Raw genomic sequence first — 26,214 nt, forward strand, 5'->3', positions numbered from 1 at the left:
AGCCCTACAGCCTGACCCCCAGATGAAGTTTTATTTCTGTTTTTATGATTTTTCAACCTTTTCCTTGATTGTTTGCAGTTTATCTGATCTTTTTTTGTGCTGTGGCAGTCTTGCACATTCATCACAGTGTCAGATCAATTGCTTTGATAAAGAGCTTAAAGCCAGTGTGGTAAGAAGGCTGGATTTCCCATGCATTGCATCAGGATGCATTGTTCCCAGGATCTGCCTGACATTTCCCTACTAGATTCCAGTTTCATTAGGATAGAGTGTAAATATCTTCATATGAAATCTAGTGAGCAGAACTTGTGCATTTTGTGTCACTTGCACTTACCATGGACTGAACTATGCATTTAATATTTTGATACTTTCTTATAACCAGTAGGCTTTTTGTTGTTTTCTATAATTGTTATCATTACGTGTTATAATTACATTATTGAATTAAACATTCCAATCATATTTGGTGGTCCTAGGTTTTCCAGAAGGAGCTGGGAAAAAGAACAAGCAGTGTCCAGGCTCTGAAGCGCTCTGCCAGAGAGCTGATAGAAGGCAGTCGAGATGACTCCTCCTGGGTCAAAGTCCAAATGCAGGAGCTAAGCACCCGCTGGGAGACGGTTTGTGCCCTGTCTGTATCCAAGCAAACGCGACTAGAACAGGCTCTCCGACAGGTAAAAGAGTGCTGCTGATTCCACATCTCCTATAGGAGAAGCAGAGAAAATACTGCACAGTGTAGTTGAAAAAAATAATTTCATTTTCACTTCATGTCATTCCATTTCGTTCAATTTCATTTGAAAACATTCATTTTCTTGTTCATGCATTGTTTACCATGTCTTTGCCCCTTTACCACAACACATAAATAATACCTGTTAGTACTTATTATTACTATTAGTAGTAGTCTACACCACAAATGAAAACCAAATGTTTCAAAAGCCTTACCATCTAAGGAAATCACTGAAGTTACAGACAAGCATGAAGTTTGATTAAGAACTATGACCCCCTCACAGGAAGCTGGAGATTGCAGTCATGCTTATGCCCTTTGTGCTTTATTAGAAAGAAGTAAATTTATGTACTAAAAACTTGTTTACATTGTCCAATTACAGAAGAAATTGAGCTGTGCTGAGTGCACTCAAGAACCAGAACAGTCTATCCGTGTCAGTATTGGCAGGTACCAGTCCCAGATGAATAGGCCCATCTGTATTGGTTGCAGACCTGAGATGTCTGCACTGCTCACGCAGACATACAGCTTGGGTTGATGCTAGCTTGGGGTTCCAGTAACAGTGATGTATCCACTGCGTACAGGATTCCTGCCCTGCTTTTCCCAGGGTATTGTGTTTGCCCATCTACCTGGTATCTCAGCAGGAACAACTCTGAGCTACCTCAAACACTGATTGTGTCTGATTGTGGCTGTGCCCAAAGGTGTGACTTTCTTGTTCTTTCCAGTCTTGAAAGGGTCAGTCACTAACAGGCTCTCGGTTAATTTTGCTTAACCAGTGATTTAGGCTATGCAGAAAATACAGTTCTCATCTCTCCAGCTGGTCCATGAAAGCACGTCCCATGTAATTTGTCAGCATAAAGGCATGACATTCTCAACTGAGCTGCAAATACACTATAAATCAGATAGCTAAAAGCATGAGCAGGCTTTTAGGCTTCCTATAATTTTTTGGGAAGCATGAGATATTTTTACGGTTATGAAAATGTAGTACTGTATATCACTGACTTTTTAATGGAAAGTTAATGTGCCAGTACTGCTCCGTGATTAATGGCTCCAAATCTGGGCTCAGTCTCCTTGTGTAAGCTGCAGTGTGTCTGTCAGGTCCCCTCATCAGTGACCGTGACTTCTTGTGTTTAACAGGCAGAGGAATTCCACTCTGTTGTTCACGTCCTCCTGGAGTGGCTGGCAGAGGCTGAGCAGGCTCTTCGCTTCCACGGGGTCCTTCCAGATGATGAAGAGGCCTTGCGTACCCTGATAGACCAGCACAGGGTAAGTAAGAAAGTGAAGAGGGTCTCTTTGTTCTAATAATCTACTAGAATGTAAAGGAAAGGAGGCAGAGTTTATCTCGTGTAATCACACCTAGCATCCAAGGTTTGTTTTTGCAGCTCTTTCTATTGAGAAATTAGAAATTGAATGAATTTTGGTGCCCATTCTTGTGTTGGGCTGTTGTTTAAGTCATATTAGCTTATTATATGAAAGTAATGGGCATTTAGGAAGTTGCTGTAATCATTTAGAGATAAATTCAAAACCCTCTGGAATATATGCTGCCTGACAATTCTAACACAGACTGTTAGAACAGCAAAAGTATATCCATCTTCTCAGCACCATTGAGCTAAGAAGACCGTATACTTTCAAGGTCATTTGTAAATGTCAGCAGAATGATGTTGTCATCCATTAACCTCCTGTCACGGTGAAACAGCATGCTGTCGTGCCTCATGTACATTAGGTACTGAAATACTGCAGTGCATTAGGTACTGCAGATACTAGATTACAGGTCACCAAACTGATTTTGCAGTAATGAAATGGGAAAATGGCTAAGTCAGGAGCCTAACTGAAGAAATTTGAGTTCATATTTTCCCTCTCTTACACGCAGGCATTTTTCATGCAAAACTTTTCCTTTTTAAGTGCAGTAGTAATAATACAAAAAATATAAAGTAAACATAAAATTGCATGTGATGTTACAGACCAGATTATAATAATAATGGATGTTTGTTATTGCCATGAAGAAAGTTATAACCGTTACAAGCTTACAGGATGAAAAGTGGAAAAGCATCCTGTGTAAATTGAGTTAGGGAACAGTAGTACACTGAGCACACGCAGAATAGGACTGCCTAACTGTTCTTAATAGGTAATTTTGAAGGTATTCAGATTGCAGCAGCATACATTTTGAAGAAATTTTCAGATTTAATTTGGGGCCCTGAAAACTGGGTGTTACTCTTTAGCTGGCAAACACATGTAGATGTCAGTGTATGCCCATGTGGGGAAGTTCACAGTAGCAACGCACTCTCTGATACAATTAAATTGGTCTTTTAGCTGCATTTCCTCTATTGCTACATTTTTTGATTGTCTTAGTACAGAGGAAAAAGCGGAATGAAATCTTAGTTAGAAAACTGAAACATTAGAAGAAAAAAAACATCACATTGGTGGTAATGGATTGTTAAATTTCTCCCTTTGCAATGTAGATTAATTAACACAACATTTCTGTACAAAAGTTTGAAATCATGCTGCCAAAACGTTGAGCCTCAAACCAAAGCCGTTTGTCTCTGAGAAACCCTGTCCAGCTGGGGAGAACAATCACCAGAACAACACAACCAAGCTCAGCGTCAGATGTGACCGCACGATACTTAAAATTTTCTAGTAGACTTTAGAAGATGTTCTGCCATCCACATTTTCTTTTTTAAAGGGCAAATAATTGACAATTGCTGTATTCCTATCTAACAAAGACTGTGGCACTGCTTCTTTGCCACTCAGTAAGCATGTATGTGAAAAGTCCTTCTTGAATGTGTGGTTTCTGCTCTTAAGTTTATTAACGTTAGCTTTTAAGGAGAAGACAAAAAGAAAAATGGTGTTTAAAACTAGTATCATATACTACATGTCTACATTATTATGCTGTAATATTAATCTATAAAATAGACTAGATTACTGTGAAACTATTTGCCTAAATATGAAATGTAACTTCTTTTTATTAATCTGTGATTCTTGTAAAATAGTTTTGATATGTTTGTATCCAGGTACCTGTTGAAAGGTTTCTTCGTTAACATATTTTATCCAAATGGTCTATCTTTATGCCCATTACTTGGTATTGTTTGTTTTTTTCCTTGAGCACTGCATATGATTTAATGATTTCTACTTATCTCAGCCAGTGACATAAGTCACTCATCATTGTCTCCAGGGACTGAAAGGTGTAGCGAGGTAATGCCCTGCGTTAGTTAATAAGGAACATCCCATCTCCTCTCCTGTAAATGTGTCTGTATCACTGGACTGCAACAGTGTTCGATACAATTGGTATCCTTTACCAAGGGGAAGCTTAATATCAAGGGAAAGCTTAACGTGTGTTGAAGAGTGTGAGATTGATTTGTTCAGGGAAAACAGTTGTTGCTATTGCCTGTTTTCCTCCTGGCCCTTGCTTCTTTTGGTAATCTGTCACTACAGCCCACCTCAACTTTTTTAAAACCATTCTGAGCTGAAATATTGTAAAATTTCATGGGGTCTTATGAGAGGAGTGCTATCATGATTGAGTCTTAAACTCTGATGTGAAACTTAGATCAAAATTAATTAATAATGAAATCCTGGATACACAGCCTACCTATTCCAGACATTTAGAACAAGGTACAAGAGACTTTTTTTACACTTTTATTTAATGATATTTTCACAGTTAATTTGTAGTGGCACAGGATAATGTAATTGTGAGTTGTAGATTCTATTTTTACAATGTTCTGGTGACTTTGAATTTTATAATATCTGACTTGGCTGATCATTAATTTCTGGAATCTAAAATAACCCGTAGTGGGGAAGAGAAAGAGAGCTAAGTTAAACTTTCAGAGATGTGCTTCTATTCTGTAGCCCAATTAAAGATCTTAAAATATAAATAAAAACAATTCCACCAGGCACTGAGAGTAGTTGACAGTTTCAGTGCTCACACAGACATGCAAACTTACGCAACGTTTAGACATAACAAAGTAGGCAGAATTGTAAAACCGCTGTAGTAATAATAAGAAAAAAGTGAACTATAGAAAGGATGGAAAACGTTTTATTTTTTTGGGTTTTTCCCCCCTCACTTCAGTTCTGATCTTGCCACCCTTTCTTCTGCCAGACTCCCTAGGAACATCAGTGGCTATGAACTTGGATGGTCAGAGCTGTAAACATCCTTTTGCTTTTACAAGATTTTTCCCACATGGCAGAACCTCTGAAAACAGCTGGTTAATTAACAGCCCCTGTCTCTGTTCTCTCTGTCTCTTCTCTTTGGCTGCTGAGTTTTTCATATTTGTGTTATTATAGCTGCTCCTGAAGTCCTCTGTCATCTTGTCTGAGCATGTAATTATAGTTGGACATTTCCAGCCTCTGTTAGGAGCCTGATAGTTTATTATGAAGAATTACTGTAACTGACAGACAAACTAAGTCTTCTGAAATGTTGCCAGTAATGATTCTAACCATTGCATGGCTGATTTACAGCGCTTCTAAAGTGCTGTGATTTTCTTTCTTTTTTAATAAGGGCATGTGTATTTCAAGTACTTACAGTATGGTCGAGTGGCAAGATAGGGTAAAGATTTTAAAGCTTCATTTAATACTTTGTGTGGAATAAGCTTTTTGAGCATTTTTTAACTTTTCTCAAAGAAACAAAACTTTTTTCTTTTTTTTTTAATTTATTTTTCTTCTTTCTCTTCTCTGGTGAATCTGTTCAGACTTCGATTGATCCAGAGCCTTTCAGATTATGAAGAATTTATTCAGATTTCTCTTTCAACTTTTGCCAGCACCTAATTGAAACTGTTGCTTCTGATTTAGGAGTTTATGAAGAAACTGGAAGAGAAAAAGGCCGAACTGAATAAAGCAACAGGTATGGGAGAAGCTATCCTGGCTATCTGCCACCCAGACTCCATCACTACCATTAAGCACTGGATAACAATCATCAGAGCCAGGTTTGAAGAGGTCAGTACTATCTCAAACCATCTTCTTTGCAACAGTTCGCCTTTGACTGGAACATAGCTGACTACTAACATGGTAGTTGTACTGGGAGGAAATGATCCAGCTGTTAAGAACTAAACATTTAAAATACCCACAATGATGAATGTGAATACCATACTTCCCCAGGTTTTATTTTAAAACTTATAGGCCTTTAAGAATTAAAGCAGATGGTCAAGCTTCTTTGTTTGTATGTATTAAAGGAAATAGTGCCTGACACTTCCTATCTGAGAAAAGCCAATAGTTTCTAGGAAGAGAAATCTAAAAGTTACAAAGGAAAAAAAATACAAGGCAAACTTGAAGCATTTTCTAATTGCATTAAGGAGGCTTTGAATACAACATGTTCTTAATCTAGGAGATTTCCAAATCATTCAAGTGGCTACAAGTAAGTCTCAGAGGGTGCACCAAAATCTTAGTTGCTAAAGTGCATTTTTGTGTGTTCATTAAGTTTAAAGAAAAACTTTATAAATCCTGCTGTTAGCAAAGTATGGCTTCAGGAGTGTTCACGAGGAAGAAGGAGCCCAGATCCTATATGATTTACTGATTTATAAGTATGGTTTGATCAAGTTCTTAGCCTGTTACCAGAATGTGCTATTTTCTGCATGTAGTAGTACATAGACCTGAGTATTTGTGCAAAAATGTGGCTGAACTAGAAATTCTAGTTGCCTAGCACATTTAGTGGTCAGCCACTACACCTAGCACCTTTGATATTGAAATATCAGTAGCACTGGGAGGAAGCTTTGGGTTTACAGTTAGCAGGGCAATTTTAAATACATTTTGAAGAATTTCAGATGTGCAGATATTGATGTGTTGGTTCTTGTATCAAGGTATTAGCATGGGCTAAACAACATCAGCAAAGACTGGCAGGAGCGCTGGCTGGACTTATTGCTAACCAGGAACTGCTGGAAGCTCTGCTGTCCTGGTTGCAGTGGGCAGAGACTACGCTCACTGAAAAAGATAAAGAGGTTATCCCCCAGGAGATCGAGGAAGTTAAAGCACTTATAGCCGAACATCAGGTAAGGCATGTTAAGTGACGTGTATGTCCTACACTTTTGTCCTACACGTTCAAACAGATGCTCTTGTTCAGCTAGGCTTCATAATTAAGTGCAAATCTCCTTAGCTGTTTTCTCTCTTAATCACTGAATCATTTTTCAAACGCTCAGTTGAGTCTTCACTACATACACTATATGCTTGGAGCTTATTCAACACAGATGTGAGAAAACAACCAATAAAAACTTTAGTGCCATATTGTTCCAAAAGCAAACTTATAACTCCTTTTAAGAACAAGGATAGTAGTAACCATGTGAAATACGTGATAGTGCTGCTGGCTTAGGAGTAGTGTTGCTGTGTGGCTTTACTGATTGGTTATCTAAAATATATTTATGAAGAGGATGCTGCTAGTGCAGTGAATACTTGTAAGCTTAGCCCAGTTTAGGCACAACAGTATCTTACTTATGTGAGCTGCAGTCTGGACAGTAGAGGAGTACTCCTGAGTTAAAAGTGTTGTACACCATCTCACCATACACAATACACAGTCTGACAAACTGTTTATAGATTTAGACTAACAGACAAGGCATAGAGGTTCTAACACTGCTGATTGTGTTATTATTATTTTTTACCTGCAAAACCTCTATTTTATCTGTCTTTCTTGTTAGGTTGGCATTATTAATCTTTCCGTGCTGTTCTTGTAACTTTGGTGTTTTGCTATTGTGTGTGTTTTACATTCTTGTGGTCACTTCTGTGTATTGTTAATTAAAACCACCTCTATCTGATTGCAGACATTCATGGAGGAAATGACCAGAAAACAACCTGATGTGGATAAAGTTACAAAGACCTATAAAAGAAAGGCACTTGAACCCACTCCTGTACAATCTCATATTCCTGTCCTTGATAAGGGGAGAGCAGGAAGTAAGTAATGAAGTGTTTTGGGGCAGGTCATATACACCATCGTTCTGTCTACAAAGATAACTGATTACTAATAACCTAACAAGTTTGATTAGCAGCAGAACATTCTAATGAAATAGGGTGGATTTTCCTAATTATCTTGTATTTTTCATTGTGAGGGGACTTCTCACTTCTGTTTTTAAATTTTGCTCTATATTTCTTGAGTATTTATTTTTATAGTGTTCAAACTTTCCTGTGCTATTAAACTTCCAAGAGGGCACACAGTGAGTCTTTGCCAACCGACCATTATTTAAAAGTGCAAACAGATTATTTTACGTAAAGAGAGAAAGACAAAATTTTGCTTTTAATGTCTGTGAAATTATATGGAACTAAGCAGAAAGTCTTCAGTGAAGTTGAATGGAAAAGAAATCTTCAAATGAGGAAATTGCTTTTCATATTTTTAGATATACTTACCCTTTGCATTTCATATTTGCCTGTATCTATATGGAACCTACTTCAAAAATTAGCTTAATTACTTTACAGATCTCTGTAAGGGATTTGCAAAAATTTTATTTAGTCTGTGCAGTTTCAGTAATGCAGCAACTACTAGTTGCTATGGGCTAGGCAGAAGTTGAATACTTAAACCGCCCTGGTCCTTCCCCTGCAATGTTAAAGAAAACCTCATTAGTTGGAATCATATCAGGATTTGGTCTCATTATTTGTGGCAAGGAGGAGTGGTTTTAGGAGGGTCAAGTACCCTTTGTGTGAATGTTTGTTTTGTTTTAACTGGGTAAGACTTACACTTTTTATCGTGTTTCAACAGGAAAGCGTTCCCCCACACCAGGCATATATCCATCAGCAGCCCAGGCACAAATTGAAACCAAAAATCCACGGGTAAACCTTTTAGTCAGCAAATGGCAGCAAGTCTGGCTTCTAGCCTTGGAAAGAAGAAGAAAACTTAATGATGCTTTGGACAGACTCGAAGAGGTCAGCAATGGACTACACAGAATGCACATATTCTTTGTATAATTTTGTTTAACCTGGGTTACATTGGCAATACTTTAAGCCATCCGTATTTGTTGCATGATACAGATAACTAAAAACATTGCCACATGCTTTAAAAATTGTTGTTCTCATTTTAAATATGAGGAGGCAAGATTTTTGAGGACCTACATTAACATTTTAAATAACTAACTATTTAAAAGAACGCAGACGGTCTCTCCTTGTTTTTCTGAATTAATTGACTTCAACTGTAAGAAATTTTCTCTTTCTCTCTCTCTCTCTTTTTTGTTTAAATGAAGCTGAGAGAATTTGCCAACTTTGATTTTGATATATGGAGGAAAAAGTACATGCGATGGATGAACCATAAGAAGTCTCGTGTGATGGACTTCTTTAGAAGGATTGATAAAGATCAGGATGGAAAAATAACGAGACAGGAATTTATTGATGGAATTCTTTCTTCAAGTAAGTTTTGAAATTAATTTAATGATGAACTTAGAAGAAACATCTAATTAAAACTTATTGTCTGTATGGTGTACACAATGGGGTTGATCATCTCAGAAGGTCAGAATTCCTTTTTGAAGTCATTAGGTATGATTAATTCAAACTATAATTATTTTACTTGAAAATATTTTCAGATTGTAGAAACTCTTTCAAGTTCTAGGGAATCTTCTCTCTTAATAAGATTATAAATGGCACATTTATACTATTAGTTAATTAATATTTACTGGTTTATTGGACTCTGACAATCATTTCCACAAAGCAGTAGCTACTAGAACAGATTACTTGAACTATCTTGAACAGATAGGTACTTTTCATTGATTATTCAGAATAGTAAAACATACCTCATAAAACCTACAGATAACTTCAAAACCAGTTCATGCGATTTTATGACTTTTATTCAAGTACTTGCCAACATGGAATAGTTTCAATTATGGAAGAAAACTGGGTAATTTCTGAAACTAGTGTTTCCATGAACCATGGCCATGTTCATATGCCTGACATTGACTCATAACAGATAAGGACCTACTACTCAACGTTATCCTTTATCTTCAAATCATGGGGACTTTTTGCTTTGAGCAGTGAAGATTCAGAATTGGGTTGCTTTTAGCACCTCACGTTAAAGTTATTTGGTAGGAGACTACAGCAGTAGATGCATTTTTCCCCTGCTTTGGTAAATGTGCTAATACTGTCATGATATGTGTTTTTTGATGTTTTGCATGGATTGCCAGAAGCTGAGGGGAAAATCCCGATACAACCAAGAGGTTAAACAGTTTACTTACTTAACTCGGTTGATATAATCTTGTTTCTGCTAAATACTCGTGATTTAATTCTTGTTTCTGCTAAATACTCATGATTTAATTCCTGTTTACCAACTTAAAATTTTTCTTGACCATTTCGTAGAGAATCTCTGTTTGGATTAATGATCTTTTGCTGTGAACTTGATCTAAAGAAGGATTTCGCAACAATCTATACATTTTCTAAAGTGGGAAGGCCTTGCATCCCAAATTTAATTATCATTGAAATTCTCACTTGACCTTTCCTCACTAACAGTTTATCTTGTTAATCTGTGGGTATTATATGCGCTTCAAAGGTCAAAATGTTGAAGTGCGTAGTTTAATCTGTGCACTCTCTTCAGTTTCTGTCTTCAAGGCAGACTATGCTATTCATTTTTAGCCAAAATCTACTGGAGATCCTGCCTTTTTTCAGAAAAATTCCTTTATTCTTTTGGAAGTCACCTAATACCTGAAAACACATTAAGATTATTGATAAAGACATTCATTGTAATGGAATAGAAAAGCCAATTTATCTATGTTGTTGTTTTTGTATTACAGAATTCCCAACAAGCCGACTTGAAATGAGTGCTGTTGCAGATATTTTTGATAGAGATGGTGATGGGTATATTGACTATTATGAATTTGTAGCAGCTCTTCATCCAAACAAGGATGCTTACAAGCCTCTCACAGATGCTGATAAAATTGAAGATGAGGTACATTCTCTGTTTTCTTAGATTGTAGTCTATTCTACTGGAGTCACGTTCATTAAGAATTAATTTGATTTCTTCCCTCTCCCTCCTCCCCCATATAATTTGAAGTTTACCAGTTACATAAATTATTTAAAAATGCGATATTAGTGGGAAAGTAATCATCCAGTGGTGTTCTTTTGCAGGTTACAAGGCAGGTAGCTAAATGTAAATGTGCAAAACGGTTTCAAGTGGAACAGATTGGGGATAACAAGTACAGGGTAAGTCTCGTAAGGACCTTCTTAGTTTTTTCAGCTTAAAGATTCTTCCTCTGATATGGTTCTGCAAGGATATAGACTATATTCATATACAGGAATTTTGTGTGACAATTATATGTTTTCTTACTGTAAGTTTGTCTCAGTTTCATGTGATTTTTTCTTTTTAGAACATACAGGCTAAAAATATGGAAAATGCTGCATATTTGTATTTTTCACTGAAACTACAGAAACCATTTTCAATGTATGGGAATTTTTAAAAGCTAACTGCATACATGTGTACATACGTATAACAGCTCCTTGAAGTGCAAGTGCAAACTTTTTGTCTGGATACCCAAAGCGTTTATGCTGTAGCTGGTTTTCTATCATTATCATAAAAGTAATGACTGATATTTTCCTGTTGTATTGTGTTGTACTTCAAAAATCTTTAACAAAAGCGTGTTTGATCACTTTTACCCTCACTTGTCGTTTTATCGGAGCAAACTGTACTTCTGAAGAAGTACAAGAAATGTGTTGGATATCCACTGAACAATTTTAGATCACAGTAAAAAAGTATCACATTGTAGAGAAAGATCTGCTACCCCTAGATTCAATAACCAGAACAATTTCAGATGAAAGATGCGATATTTGGCTAAGAAATACTAAAATGCTTGCAGGTGTTTTTTAAAAGATCACAGAAACGGCAGTGGGAAGGAAACAAAGGCCTTGAATATTCTTCAGTATTCAGTCTCCGGATAGCTAGCTACCTGCTCATCTCTGAACTAGCAACTTTATTTAGAATGTCTAATGTGTTAGTTTGCATGTGTTCTAGAGTCATGTAGAGAATTTCCTGTAAACTAATCGTGTCTTTCTTCCATTTTTCATTTCTTATCAGTTCTTCCTGGGAAATCAGGTATAAACCAGTGGAATGTGTGAAGTTTCTTTTTTTTTTCTTTTTTTTCCCTTCCTCTAACGCATAGTGATTTAAGCTTGCAATGGTCAGTCTTCTCATCCTTTCATCTTCAGCTACTTCATTGCTGGTCAGCTGTGGTATTTCTTTAAATGCTATGGACCATTTCTTGTCTCAGGATCTCTTCTGTTCAGCACCCCCCACCTGCTTTCCTTGGCCATTTTCCTTTTTAAGGAGATTACTTTTAAAGGAACCAGATAATGATCCTTACCAGTAATTCACGTATTAAAAATCTTGGGCTTTTAAACTGCAAGTTTAGAATAACATTATTTTATCAGTTTCCAGTTTTATAGTGGAATGCTTCAAAATTCTCTGTTTTGTTTTTTAGGCTATCAGATTAAAAGCCATTCACAGTAAGCACATATGCCACTATGATACCAGTTATTTATTGCAACTCAAGGTGAAAAGTGCTTTCATTTTTAATAAAACCCCTGTGCAATCAAGCAGACTGATTACGAACCTATTGATTGCTGGTATATTGTAAACTAATGCAAGTGAATTATTAAATACTTTTTTTGGAAATTGGCAAAATAAGCTTGCTATTCCAGTTTAGGCTTTCCCTTTTCCAAAGTGTTTTCAAAGAGCAAATCTATAATGATTGGGCCTGTTTTTAAGAATACTTGTCAGTTGGGCGATCAGTAAGTCAGGTCGCAGTGGCACTGTACAGGGTGTGGGGGAGCACACTGGTGCTTACTCCTGTGGCACATACAGACACACAGCTTCTTAAACTGTTAAATTGTCTTTGCCTGGTAATAATGGAAAAACCTCAGGCACTCAGTATCTGCTCTCATTAGACTCTTCTTCATGTTTTTATTAAGGCAATACTGTGTGGAATCCATTCTGGATATCCTAGTGTTAAAAGCATTAGCCATTTAAAATCTAGAGATGTTGAAAACTTGGTTGCATTCTTATTTATTGACAAAGCTTGTTGAAGTATGGAAGAAAGCACAAAGAGCAGTGGATAATCTTACCACGTGCCTCAAGCAATATATCTAAGTAATGCTTTAAACTGTTTTCCACATACAGAACATGCCTTGATTTGAAAAGATTATTTGAAATTATGTTAATCCTCTTATCTGCCATCTGTACTCTCAGAACTGAGAAAAATACAGCATTTTTTGAGAGCATCTAACTCTTACTGGTGCAAAGCAGTGTGATAGTGAAAAGCACCTACAGCAAGTTGGCCAAAGTTTCTCTAGTGGCAGTGATATTATATGGCTACTGCCAAGAGTAGGGGGTTTTGTAGCTTAAACTTGGCTTCCTTTAAGTTTTTATCCTCTGATTTTCAGTTACGTGAAATGACACTAAATATTGTTCAAGGAAAGTTGGTGTCCAGGCTGTTTTGAGAAGAAAATAGACTAAGTTACTATTAGGAAAAATGCCTTGAGAGACGCCTCTGGTATTCTCCAGAAGTCCCACTGTCTGAATTAACTACAGCCTAGGCAGTTTCCAAAGGATGTGGCATCCGACCCTTGTTACAGTTGCCTGATGGGGACTAAATGAAGAATTAAGTTGAAAAGGGAAAAAGAGAATGGAAAAGAAAAAGGATTTTTAGAAATAAGCCAATGAAAGTAAACATCATCAATTTGGATGCCATTTCTTCTTTAATCTTTATTTTTAAAACAATTCTTTGTTATGCAGATATTGAATTATTAATTATTAAAAAGCCCTTACAGATAATTATCATTTCAATGTTCTTATTTATAACGATTTTTTTTTTTGTTATCGAATTAAACAGCAAGTTTGCTTTTGTTTGGTTCCTAAAAGTAATATTCCTTTAAACTTATTCCTTCTCCTTGGCTTCAGTAGTACCAAACAACTAAAGTCATTTAACAAGTAGGGAGCACATCTGTGTGATTTACATTTCAAAGAATTTCAGTCTTCTTATTGGAGCAAGCAGGTACAGTTGAACTACGTGGCAGCCTTCTCCAAGGGTCAAAGGTTGTCCCAAAAATGTGTAGTTGTCTCCTGTTGGTTTCAGTGAGTCCGCTGCATGTTTGCGTGTGAGAGCCCTACACTTGGCCTGATGATCTGATACCAAAAGAAATGTTTTAGTGGCGTTGGCTAAAAAATACTGAATTCTTCTGGTTAATTTTCATGAGATTGTGGGGGCAACATTTTAGACATTTTCTTTGATTCAGATTTGAACTGAGATGCTGCATACAGGTTTGGTATACGGGTTTAAAGAGCAAAACATACCTTAGGCCTGGCCATCAGCCCAAAGGAAGAATCAACTAGTACCAGAGGTAGTATGGAATGGGCTTTTTGTACATCCCTGAACTGTGAACAACCTTGATGTGTAGACAGAGGAGTGAGAGTTTATAGCCAAGGACAGCTGTGATACCTAAAGATGACTTAGTGCTCCTTTAATGTTCCCTTCCTCACATGTACTAGCTATGGGTGAGCAGTGTTGATGCTATACCTGAAAAAATCCCTGTAACGAGTCAATTGATGGAACAGAGCAACGCTCATAATGCATTGGATTCCCAGCCCCTGTACTGATCATTTCAAGTGATACTGCCTTCCTTTCAGCTGACATCATTTAAAATTAGACTGTTGCAGAAGAGAGTTTGCTTAAGATTTTAACAATAAAATAACACAAATAGGTCTTCATTAATTTGCACAAATGCAGATTGTAACCAATTAAATAATATATTACTAATTGTGCTGCCTGTATGAGATCAGATGTTTGAGAATCAAGCATAAAATTAAACCAGTGATTCTTTTCTTACCACCTTGCCATCTCCTTTGGATTAACGCAGCAGCATCTGATTTGAAACCTTAACAGCTTTAATAATCTGCATAAATAAACCTTGAATTTTTGGCATTTACTAATAATCAAATATCAAAATAAACTTCTTAAAGTGTCTGATTTTTAACCTATCAGCATTGAACTGTATCTGAACGACTGAGATCCTCAGATTGTTGTTTGGTTTTCTTGCAGTTTGGTGACTCTCAACAACTACGCCTTGTTCGTATCCTAAGAAGTACGGTCATGGTGCGTGTTGGAGGTGGCTGGATGGCACTTGATGAGTTCTTAGTGAAAAATGATCCTTGCAGGGGTACGTAACAGAACTGTTGAAATGGACATGCAGATAATTATTTGGATACAGCCACCAGTCATTGTCTCACGAAGGAGATAGAATTGTATAAAACGCCAGTTCTGTAAACAACATCTCGCTAAATGTTCCATAATGATCTGTTTTTGTAAACTTTAAATCCCATGGTTAAGATCTCTTCACTTACACTGATGTGTGTCTAGAATAACTGTGGTGTCTTCGGCACAGTTCCTCCAGTGTTAGAGTGGTGTAATTAAGAATTGAACCTAGCCCAAGTAGAGTTTATGCTTGTAAGCTGCTTGTATGACTTGGCAGAAATAACACACAGAAACATCCAATTAAAGCTTCTCAGCAAGACAGAAATGTTAAGGCCATAAATCAAAATAAGGCAGTTGAATCAAAAAGAATACAACAACAAAAAACGGCTCTGGCTGGTGGCTGCACCCACGCTTTTAGGCTCTGCCTTTGTAGCCCTCTCTTCTCGTTGGTGTTCTCCCCAGCACCACTTTGCAGAGCCCTGAGCCTTCTACAAAGCAAGTGGAAGTTGCTCTGATCAGGAGAACCTTGTGTTTGAGGAAGCAGGGAGTGCTCTATCACCATACACGCCAGGGCATTGTACCGAAGAGATTGTTGTACTAGTCCTCAGAAACTTAACAGTGTCTTAGTTTGTCAGAAAACCTACTTCTTTAGTGGGAAAGTAGGCTCTGTCTGGCACCATTCTTGGAGGAATAAGGGGAGAGAAGAAAGAAGCCATTTCTGAAGGTAATGGAACAGATGTAAGTTAAATAATAGCCAAAATGGTAAAATTGCAGAGAATATTGTAATTACTGCATTCAGACTGAACTAACTTTGTGTAACCAGGTAATTCTATCCTCTTAAGCAGCAGCATTAAATTTATTCCAATTTACCTCTCAGGGGGTCTGTAGAATTGCAATCAATGTTGTAACAGCATGAAAACAGCACAGATGAGTTTGAGGGAGAGAAGAGCAAAGTAGTAAAGACAGAGATTAACTGTCCTGTAGACTTTGATAAAGTGCCAGCCGTCTGACACAAATTCTGTTTGGGAGCCGAGATTTCTGAACAGTTCAACATAGACCCTAAGAGAGTGTGCAGCTTGTGTTTGTATCAGTTGCCATGCTAAGACAAGGATGTAAAAACAAAAAAGAAGCTACCACAATGCCATGAGAGCTGACTGTATGCCACTCTGGCCTAGAAACCTTTGTCCACAGGCTTAAAAGGTGCCCATCAAACTTCTGGTCATATCACAGAGCTGTTGTAACTGGCTGGTGACACCTGCGAGCTTTTCAGCAGTATTAAGAATAGTTCTTATGCTTACCAACATACTGCATATATTGTTTGTTAAAGAAATGAAGCAGTTATATTACATTTATTAGTGTTAGACCACATGCCTAACTGAAATTTAGCGCCTGATTCTGCATCTGCTACTATTACATAGTCATTTATGCCTGCAGAGCCATCCTTAATTTATGGCTTCTTAGATCAAAAATGCAAGGCTGTGGAAAATGACTGTGTCTCAAAATATCAGACTCCATGATGGGGTAAACTTGGTCAGTTTTGATGTATACCAAACATTTTTCTCACGTCTTCTGTAATAGACAACTATATTACAACAGTAAGACCGTTGTAATTCCTACTTGGGTTGATGCTGAAAGCTACAGTTATTAGTATCTAGTTAATTTATTGGGTTTCTTTATTACTCTATCATCAGATAAAGAGTCCTTTGGTACTTCAGTCCCTGGCCCTTCCTTCCCCTCTTGTTTAACAGACCTTGTATTTTACGTACCTCTATAGTATTTGCTATTGTACTTTGCCTCTGTTTCATGGGAAGTGTGTGAGCAGATATGTAAGTCAACACAGTGAGTCTAAAAGAATAGTGATCTCTGTAAAATCAGTCAGATGCTGGAAGTTGTACATTGGTGCATCATTCTGACTGAGCTGAAGTCAGTGATGTGAAGTGGACGTTGATCTTGGTGGTGCAGGTTCAGGCATTTCCTTCAGCACTTGGGCTAACAAACCTGCATTTCCACCAAGAGCTTCTTGTGTGTTCAAATAAATCCCGTTTCAAAGAACTGTTGTCATAAAGATCTCAAAATGTATTGAGTCTAGTTATGTAGAAGAGTTTTAGCTTATATTACTTCTTTATGTCAGCAGATAAATACCTTTGTTACACGAGTATACTGGGGAGTGCAGTTGAGTCTATCCAAGCGCTGTTCCCTTTTCCCTAGGAGAACATTGAGAGCTCCCCTCAGAGCACTTAGAGAGACAGCTTTTGCTCTGAGTCCTGTCCTTTGGCCTGGTGCTCTGAGTCTCTTGCATATGCAGCTGCTATACTTGATTTCTTCTCCTGCTAACGATTTTCTTTAATGTGACCCATGTCCTGTGTCATTTTTTCTAGTTCATCATCACGGGAGTAAAATGTTACGTTCGGAATCAAACTCTTCAATTACCACTCAGCCTACTATAGGTTGGCAAATCCCTCTCTTTGTCTCCTCCTCTTCTCCTTTCTCTTCATTTCCTTCCCACTTTTTTAATATATATACTTTTAACAATAAGCCTCACCTATCATTTTTAGCTTAATGTGTTTCCACATGGGCTGGTGCTTTGCGAGCTAATTTTTTTTGACACGCTTGAAGAGTGTTTCAAAAACAATTGTCATTCACGTTGACGCAGTTAAATGCTAACATTTCCTGCATCTATTCTTGCAGAACATTCTCTCATTTCTGTTTGTGTGTGTGTGTGAGTGCTTAGCCACCAATTACCTCATAGTTTGGATTTTGTGTTCATCATTGCATGTTGCCAAACTACATAACTTCATAGTTTTGAATAAATATATTTGCTGCTTTCCTGTAACTTGAATTTAGCGATTTCTCCTGGACATCCAAGCAAGTATTATTTATTATGAATAGCTGTAGAGTTAGCAAAACTGCTCATCAGGTTGTGTCTCTGTATTGATAGCTGATTGATTAACAGTGACTTAGCACGTTGAGCATTCCATTATCACGCTGACTTCCTTTGACAGTGGTTCATTCCTGCTGGCATAAAGTATTAGAATAAGCAAGTTCTGCACATAACTCTTCTGTGTCCAAAATAAATGCATTGCGCAGTAATGCATTTTATTTATTGTAAAAATGTGTTGGAATTGGCATGGCAAACATGACAATCGGCAACCTTGCGACTATTTTCCTATCTGACTAAATCGACATCTTACTTTGCTGCAGCTAAAGGGAGGACAAACGTGGAGCTACGCGAGAAGTTCATTTTGGCAGACGGTGCCAGTCAGAGCATGGCAGCTTTCCGACCACGAGGCCGTCGGTCACGACCCTCTTCAAGGGGAGCTTCTCCCAACAGATCTACTTCTCTGTCGAGTCAGGCTGGCCAGGCAGCTGTCCCACAGGCAGTAGCTACAAGTACACCGAAGGTAAGAAGAAACATACAAAAATGCATGGGTTAACAAATGGGGTGTAGATTTTTCATTGCTCCAACAATATTGGCACTTTCCCTAGGTAACAGTGATAGGTGAAGAAGTATCTCAATTTTATTTCATATTCTGGGAGCATCTGAGAAGACTTTTCAGTGTCCTTCCTCTATTGTTTGTTTGCGACACGGGAACAGGTGGTTTCTTTACATTTAAGGTGCTGCATGAGCTAACTGGCAATTCTGGATTAAGGTCTGAAAGAGAAGAAAAAAACTATTTCGTATGAAAAATAAGCTCTGCCATCTCTTTGTTTTGGAACATTTCTCATCAACACTTTCTGCTTAGTTTGTATTTCTACTATGAAATTTGATCTGCTTGTGAAAGCCTGGGTATCCTTCTCCATGACATTGTTTTCCATCTACTGTCCTTCATATTTTGATTTACCATTGTTTCATACAGACACCCCATCATTTAACACGCAACTATGGTAAGCCATGGTTGACAAACAGCAAAACGTCAACTCCTTCTAAGCCAGCTGAATCCTCAGACTATCAAGGGTCATCTGCAGAGGTACAGTAAGGACAGAGATTCTAGTCTAATGATCTTTCACTAAAACTGTCACTTCACTAACAACCACTAGTTTCAGTGCTTCAGTGCTGCAACATCCCTTGCACATTAATGCATTTACATTTTAGACCTTTTCAAATTATTTCCTTTTTTTGTTGTTCGCTTCGTTGAATTCTAGAAAAGCTCAGCCTCAATTAATTTATTTTTAAAGTGCAAATGATTAATAAATCGTAACAGTATGCAATAAACTGGATTAGTATATGTGGTTTCTCTTTCTTTTATATAGCTGTTTGTATACTTCACAGGTTGTCTTTCCTTAAATTGTTTACTTTGAGTGTGTAATGTACTATAATATTCATGAACTTCAGGAATTGGATTAATAAATTACCTCCCGTGCAAAAACCACTGAATAGAGAACTACCCAAGCTCTGTGAACAAGACTGCACAAAAGACTGATGGCAGTATATAAATCTTCCCAACAGCTGAAAGTTTTGTTTAGGGGGGCAATGCGCAGTCGTTGCTCTAATAAGATAGCTATTTGATGACTTACAGGAAATGAGCTTTGGTCTTATTTCCAGCCCATGACTTACACAGAGACTGCTAGTATAGCAATTAGGGTTGTGCTGGCAGTCAAGCTGAATGACCAAAAATTTGAATGGGCTTGGAGCCAGAGTGTCTTCTCTCGTGTCATTACAGCCAGTGAAAAAGCTGCAGCTGGAGCAGGCTGCAAACTGACTTTTCACTTGTAGGAGTTATTCTTGCCCTGGTTTAGACAGAGGGCTTAACGTGGAGAAGCTCACACTGCCCTCATTTCTGCTGTATCTGCTTTTCACAAGTCTGCACTTTGATGTCTATTGCTACTCATCTGACACCTCCCAGTGCTAAGTTGACATGCCCTCTGCGTGGCTTTGCTCAAAGATGCATAATGAACTTTTCACTTCCTCCTGTGCGACTGGGTGCATTATTTGTGCACACTGCAGGCATCTGGATGTATACATCACTTCCAGTGCACAAGACTGCTGCTTAGAATGATTAACAATAGCACAAAATTGAATCACTTGTCAGCTTCTAATACATTCTTGTATTTTCATCTCTTAGCTGGTAACTAAATTATAAGATTAATTGATGGTACTTCGAAGATTCAGGAGAAATATTCAGGGTTCACAGACATGGAAAAGTGTCTCGTTTCCTTTGAATTAGCAGGAAGCGAAAGCGAATGGCACTGATTTCAAATGGGAGCACCATACTTCTCATGTGCTCTTTTAACTGTCAGTAGTTTCAGTGAGTTTCATTTATGTAAAACACTGTGGTTTAAGATTATACGTGGAATGGGTGGGGTTGGGGTAGGTTGTAGAGAATTTCTGAGGCATTCTGCAATGTTTTCTAACCAAGAGAGCAGTTGTGTATTTTACACGTAGACTGGCTGGGGGCTCAGGGCTAAGCTGAAGAACAAGGTTGATCTCTTTTTCTTCTTGCCTCAAGAGATTCTATCCCAAGGCCTTTCCCAAAGTGCAGCAGCTTCAGCAGGATAATGAGATTTCCCTTTCTGTTAATCATCCCAAGTAATCTCCGTGTAGCAGAGGTTTCCAAGGTGTGGCTGGCTGGACACTTGCAGCCTGCTAAGCATTTATCCTTGGCTTTAAAGAGAGTTTAATATTGTGACCATCGCTGTCAGAGCCAGCAGATTGTCTGCTCTGTAGTCTCCATATGCTCTTTCTTTTCAGACGTGCCAGAAGTGGTCCTCGCTGGCAGAGGGCCAGAAGCAGCTGCCAGGCAGCCCCTGCTGGGCCCCTGCTTGGTGCTTAGCCCGAGGCAGCTCCCAGCTCACTGCTGGGGCCTGGTTTTCTGTACCCCACCTTTGTCTGGGGATCAAACGCACGGAGCACACGTCCTGGGGTCTGGGCCACCTGAAGGGCCAGATTTCTCACTGCACTGTGTCTTCTTTTAGGATACTTACTGCTGATTAAATTAATGCGAATACTGTGGTTTTCTTCCACCTCGTATCGAGTGTGTTAGATGCACTTGGAGATTTGAGAGTTGAGGATTTAATTATTGTGGCACTGAAAAATCTTCTTTTGGGGGGCTGGTTGTAAATCAAGGCTCCTTTTATTTCAGAAATGAAAAGGGTGAGGTAAAGCTATGGAGTAGAGACATCTCAGGCAATTTATCAACAACAGGGTCTTCTTGAATTAGTCCTATATTTTTCTTCTGTATTGTGGCAAAAAGTTTTGAAATCAGGTAGTTTTGTTTTGCCATCAAGTATTTATGAAACTGAAACAAATGCATTCACCACCTATAGCAAGAGTCAGAATGGTGGAATGCCAAGCAGTGTAGATACAAAGCTTCAGCACTTGTCTGTTAATTGAAGTCATGTACCATCAACTAATCTTATGTGTTTGACTAACTGTAGTATTTTTCTTCCTATATATGCATTGAAATACACAGAGAGAAGACAAAAAAGTTACTGTCAATCAGCTTGTTAGTTCTTTTTTTTTTACGTTTAGACTATGTCAGAAACTAACTGCTAAAGGAATGTTCAAAACCTCACATCATGAATAATGCTCGTACTGACTCCAACCAGTATTTCAGATTCACAGTGAATGTTGATAAGATGATCACATCCCAAGCTACGTACCTGATACCAGACCTTATCTTCAGCCATGACAATTGAAACAACCTTTTTCTTTTTTTTTGCCTTTTTTCCCAATAGGGAACACCCATTCAAGGAAGTAAACTCAGACTGCCAGGGTACCTATCAGGGAAGAGTTTCCACTCTGGAGAAGACAGTGGCATCCTGTCCACTGCAGCTACCAGAGTCAGAGCTCAGTTTGCAGGTGAGTGTGTCAGCCTTAGAGCTTGATCTATCGCTTGCTTTGGTTTCTATCTGAATACTTATGAGTCATGTTAGGATGTGAGGAAGATGAGTGGGAAGGAGTGATGAGTCCTGCTGTCTCCACGTAAGTATTGCCAAGGATGCAGGTAATCAGGATAATTGTCCTCCGCTCACATGGTTGCACAGCAGGAACATTCAGCCCTGGATTTACAAATTCATGACTGAAAACTTCTTGACAATGTATCTGTCTCCAGTGTGTCTGACTAACAAAGTAGGGAAGAAGTATTGGTTAAAAAGAAAAGGTTCACTTCTTCACAGCATCCAAGTTATACTCAACTGTGGTAGAGCGGAGGGGTCATTTCATCATGACCCGTCCATTTCTTTTTTGCAGAGATCAGCTGTAGATGACCTTATTAATGGAATATCCCATAAAAAAATTTTAAAACGGCACATAAAAATAGAAAGTGGTGACGCTGCGCTCTTCCAGGATCCTCAGAGCAGCTCCGTGTGAGGGGGAGGGTTGGGTGTTTGGAGCAGAAGATAGCACCACTGGCTTTCCCTCAGGTCTTCAGCTCCTCAGAGCTGACTGAGCAGTACTGGAAAATCCTGTTCAAATAGTACAGGTCTGTTAAGTTATGGGTGATTGGAAAAAATGAGCCACCTAAGATTTCAGTTTCAGCTTGGTGCTCTTTGCACATACAGGGATCCAGATTTGTCAAGATCAAAAAAGATCCAATAAGAATTGGAAAATTATGGAAAACCACATTAATGTTTTTCTGTGTAAGATCCTTTGTTGTGGTTTTTTCTTCATAGCACATTGCCTGGGCAAGCTTTCACGTTAGCAGGCTTGCTGAGAGCTCATTTACTCACTCCTTTGTTTGAGAGAATGTATACATGTATACTCTTCCCTTGTTTACTTGCAGCTTTGAACTTTATGATTTGATGGGGGGAAAAAAAGTTGGGGGAGGGGAAGAAAGGAAGCACACATTTAGGGTTGTCTTCTTCTGCATCTCCAAGTTATATGTTCAGAAATCCTGAATACGTGAAGATGCCAGATACTGAATTCATGGAGTTCATAGAAGATATTTAATTCTTGGAGTTTGTAGAGAAAATGAAATAGGGAAGGAAAGAGAATGTTTAAAAAGAAAAAGAATGTTTAGTGAACACTTTTCTTTCTTTTTAGGGGGAGATGTAGTGGGAGGTATTGTTTTATGCTGTTTTTTAATATCAAGTGAAACTTTTGATTGTTGTCTAGCTTATCTGACAGGGGTCTGAAGTTCAGTTTGTGCAGCGAGAATTATCTGGGATTGCCAAAGACCTAGGAAAGGCCTGCATGCTTTTTGCATCCTTGTGCCTAATGCTGCTGGGTATCTTTTCTCTTTCTAGAAACCAGAAGAACTCCAAGCAGACCTGGGAGCCGAGCAGGAAGCAAGGCTGGCAGCAGGTCAAGTAGCCGCCGAGGCAGTGATGCATCTGACTTTGATATTTCAGAAATCCAGTCTGTATGCTCAGATATGTCAGAGACTGTTCCACCTACAAGCAGACCGACACCCCGAGCAGGTTCTCGGCCAGGATCAGCCAAGCCTTCCAAAATTCCAACCCCCCAGAGAAGGCCACTAGCCAGCAAATTGGACAAGTCCTTGAAGAGATAATAAGATTGGCTACGTAAAGTTTTTTTTTTTTCTTTTGCATTAAGTATTTAAGTTCGTAAGATGTAAAATATTATGTAGAAATTATTGTGAAATATTGCAAGAGGTGGATTTTTAATTCTGCAGATGGCCTTATTTGTGTATTTGTCTTCTTATTTTATGTGTATAATTTTTGTCAGATTTGTTTTTGTTTATCCCATATCCCGTGAGAAGGGGGAAGAGTTCTAATGTAAACTAACAGTTGTACACAGTAATGTGTAGAAAGTACACTAAAAATAATTACCGAATGTACAGTGTACTGAATGTACAGTGTAAGTCTCTGCAACCTGAATAAAATAGGCCTATCACTATGTCATTAGCTAACAGTAAAGGATACCTCAAGATTTTTCTTTAAAAAAGAAAAAAAAAAAGAATAACTAAAAAGCCAAAAGACACAATTACACATTCTGAGCTAACGAAACAAACACTGAAGGATCTATGTCCAAACTACTAAGGAATACAAAACCACCGTCACAGTACCCTTATTTATACAGCATCTCTCAGAGAACTCACAGAGTTAATTAAGCACTCGCCAGTGATATGATACTCCAATACCTTGCAGCATTTCTGTGCCATTGCTTTCAATGAGGCCAGACACATTCTGGATATTCGAACTGTTATTCTGTGAGAATATCAATATAAAGTGCATTCATGTAAATGTGAGGTTTTCTTTTGCTTGAGTGGATGGTAGCACTGTATCATTGAACTCATTTTGTATCAAAGCAATTTTGCTTGCAGAAAGCTCTGAAATAAACATGTCCCTTAACTTTATTTCTATCGTATTTCTTATTTCACAGGAAGATCATTTTCTGCGTTATGATTTAGGGCATATATTATTTCAAATGACCAATAATTGCCATAGGAACATAGACTTTAATGTAATTTCCAATTATCTGCAGTCGGATTTTGGTTAGCTACTGTATTTGTTTAATAAAACACTAAATTGCACATATCAGATCATACGAAATTATCTGTAATTATTGTGTGGTGACAATTATTTTCTCCGTATTAAACTGTGACATTTACATACCATCTATGAAAGGCATAAAGGGTAATTTGGCTACTTTTTTGTCAGTGAAATATTTTTGCCATTCAGGGATTCTTTTGAAAGGATTAATGATCCTTTATATCTGATCAGGATGTGGCTTCAGACAGGAGTGCTACAGAACAGTTAGGTAGATGCTGCAGTAACAGAATCCCTAGAAATTCAAAATGTTTTTTGATAATATCAGAAAAATCGCTTAAAATCTGGCCAATACGCCAGACTAAATAATCTAGATCTGACTGTCGAGATACCAGAAAATGTTGTACCTTTAGCACAGGAATTTTAGGGGAAGTCTGGTTTAAGATTGGTCCCTTAGCGTGCTAAAAATGAAGCAGAAGTTCAGCTGGTTGCATGTAGGTAGCAGTGACATCCACGTTCTCTGCTAATGCTCATCGCAAGTATTACTAAGATGATTTTTTCCGAGTTTTCACAAGAGCTTTCTGCAGACACAGATGTTGAACTCAGAGTTGGTTTGTGAGAAACTGAAAAACAAAGTAAGTCTCAAAAGTCGGATCAGTCGATCAAAATCCACTTGTGTCAGGATTTCCTCCAACGTGCACGCAGGAGCTGTACAAGTGTTTGTGGAAAACAGGCAGGAAATTCCACTGGGAACTAAAAGGAAAAGTGAGGTTTGATGGGACCCTGAGTGAGGTTGCAGCTGGTGGGGTTCGGTAAGAAGTCGCACTGCTCTTCACCTCTTCCTTAGCTGCTGCTGGGTGTGTGAAGTCCAGGTGTTCAGGCTGCATGGTTCAGACTGAGCCCCAGTCACCTCCTGAAGCCGTTTGCACCTCCTGCCTGCCAGCAGCACCTGGCTTGGGACAGGCAGCAGTGAAGGGACGGGCGGCTTCTATCACAGGCTGAATTTACCCCAGGTTACAGCATTAGTCTCTGCTGTAACCTTTCAGCGTTTCATCTCTCCTCCGGCTGCTGTTCATCCAGCGATTGCTCTCCCCCAGCATTGAAGTAAATGAGGGTGACTTGAGAGTATTTCAGAACCCCGCAGCGCCCCTGGGTAATCTGAAGTCACCCAGAAGCAATCTGCATCTTTCAGGTGCCCATTGAAGCATCTCTGCTTGCCGGTTGTAAGAAGGAAGGGATAAGAGTCGATGCAGGCACTTGCATGGCTGCCTTGGCTGGAGGAGAGGTGGTGCCCAACGTGATGTTCTTGGTGCATTTTATAACCACTGGAGAAAAGGGTTGGGATGGCAGCTCTGAATCACTGCCCTGCAAGAATAGGTGTGTAGTTGTATCCCAAAGGGACAGAGCAGGTCCCTAAGCAGGGATGAGGTCTATTGTGGTCTTGGCTTTAAACGTATTTATAATACTTCATGAAATAGGCAGCTAACTGGAATTTACTTGTTGCTACGTTGTAACTTCACAGCAATAGTAAAGCTGTGACCAGATTTTGAGACTCTCAGCACAGACTAAAAGAACGACCAACTCGCTTTCTGTAACTTGTCTACTGCAAAACCACAGAGGTTGGGGGTGGGAAAGTGGAGGAGCTACTTTATGGCTTTCTGAGGATCACTCCATTTTGGAAACCTGATTAATAATAAATTAAATGAGATTAGGAATTCTCCTGTTAAAAGGCCAAATCTGTCTTAAGATCTGGTACTTTACATAATTACCTTCTTCCAAAAAAAGACTTAAATGCTTTAAATTGATAGTAAGAATTCCCCAAACTTTGAGGCTTTCTAAAACTGTGTTTCCTGTGTTATAAAAATTACAATGACATAGTTCTGAAAACAAATATTGGATCCTCTGCACTTACGTGGCACAAAGACAAACTTCAGGATTTGACTGAGCCCCCGTTAGTGTGGGGCTCCTATTGCAAATGGCTGTGGGTAA

General features: G+C 38.5%; 1 protein-coding gene across 33 annotated transcripts in view; it reads left to right on the plus strand.

The window, feature by feature from the left end:
• DST (dystonin) overlaps nucleotides 1-24,278 on the plus strand; it is a 296,897-nt gene extending 272,619 nt beyond the window's left edge. For 6 of the 33 annotated variants that reach the window (XM_068678301.1, XM_068678297.1, XM_068678310.1 and 3 more), the window contains 18 exons: nucleotides 471-665; nucleotides 1,850-1,978; nucleotides 5,492-5,635; nucleotides 6,496-6,684; nucleotides 7,447-7,576; nucleotides 8,376-8,539; nucleotides 8,854-9,016; nucleotides 9,784-9,816; nucleotides 10,387-10,541; nucleotides 10,721-10,795; nucleotides 11,664-11,681; nucleotides 12,067-12,138; nucleotides 14,683-14,800; nucleotides 17,214-17,282; nucleotides 18,037-18,236; nucleotides 18,693-18,803; nucleotides 21,511-21,634; nucleotides 23,020-24,278. In XM_068678301.1, coding sequence (XP_068534402.1) covers nucleotides 471-665; nucleotides 1,850-1,978; nucleotides 5,492-5,635; nucleotides 6,496-6,684; nucleotides 7,447-7,576; nucleotides 8,376-8,539; nucleotides 8,854-9,016; nucleotides 9,784-9,816; nucleotides 10,387-10,541; nucleotides 10,721-10,795; nucleotides 11,664-11,681; nucleotides 12,067-12,138; nucleotides 14,683-14,800; nucleotides 17,214-17,282; nucleotides 18,037-18,236; nucleotides 18,693-18,803; nucleotides 21,511-21,634; nucleotides 23,020-23,285 — 2,355 coding nt within the window. In that variant the 3' untranslated portion in view covers nucleotides 23,286-24,278. The remainder of the gene's footprint in view (nucleotides 1-470; nucleotides 666-1,849; nucleotides 1,979-5,491; nucleotides 5,636-6,495; nucleotides 6,685-7,446; nucleotides 7,577-8,375; nucleotides 8,540-8,853; nucleotides 9,017-9,783; nucleotides 9,817-10,386; nucleotides 10,542-10,720; nucleotides 10,796-11,663; nucleotides 11,682-12,066; nucleotides 12,139-14,682; nucleotides 14,801-17,213; nucleotides 17,283-18,036; nucleotides 18,237-18,692; nucleotides 18,804-21,510; nucleotides 21,635-23,019) is intronic. The other 27 variants (XM_068678305.1, XM_068678325.1, XM_068678330.1 and 24 more) reach the window with 12 other exon arrangements.
• The last annotated feature ends 1,936 nt before the right edge of the window (nucleotides 24,279-26,214 follow it).

This window comes from Anas acuta, chromosome 3, assembly GCF_963932015.1.
Source record: "Anas acuta chromosome 3, bAnaAcu1.1, whole genome shotgun sequence".
Lineage (NCBI taxonomy): Eukaryota > Metazoa > Chordata > Aves > Anseriformes > Anatidae > Anas > Anas acuta.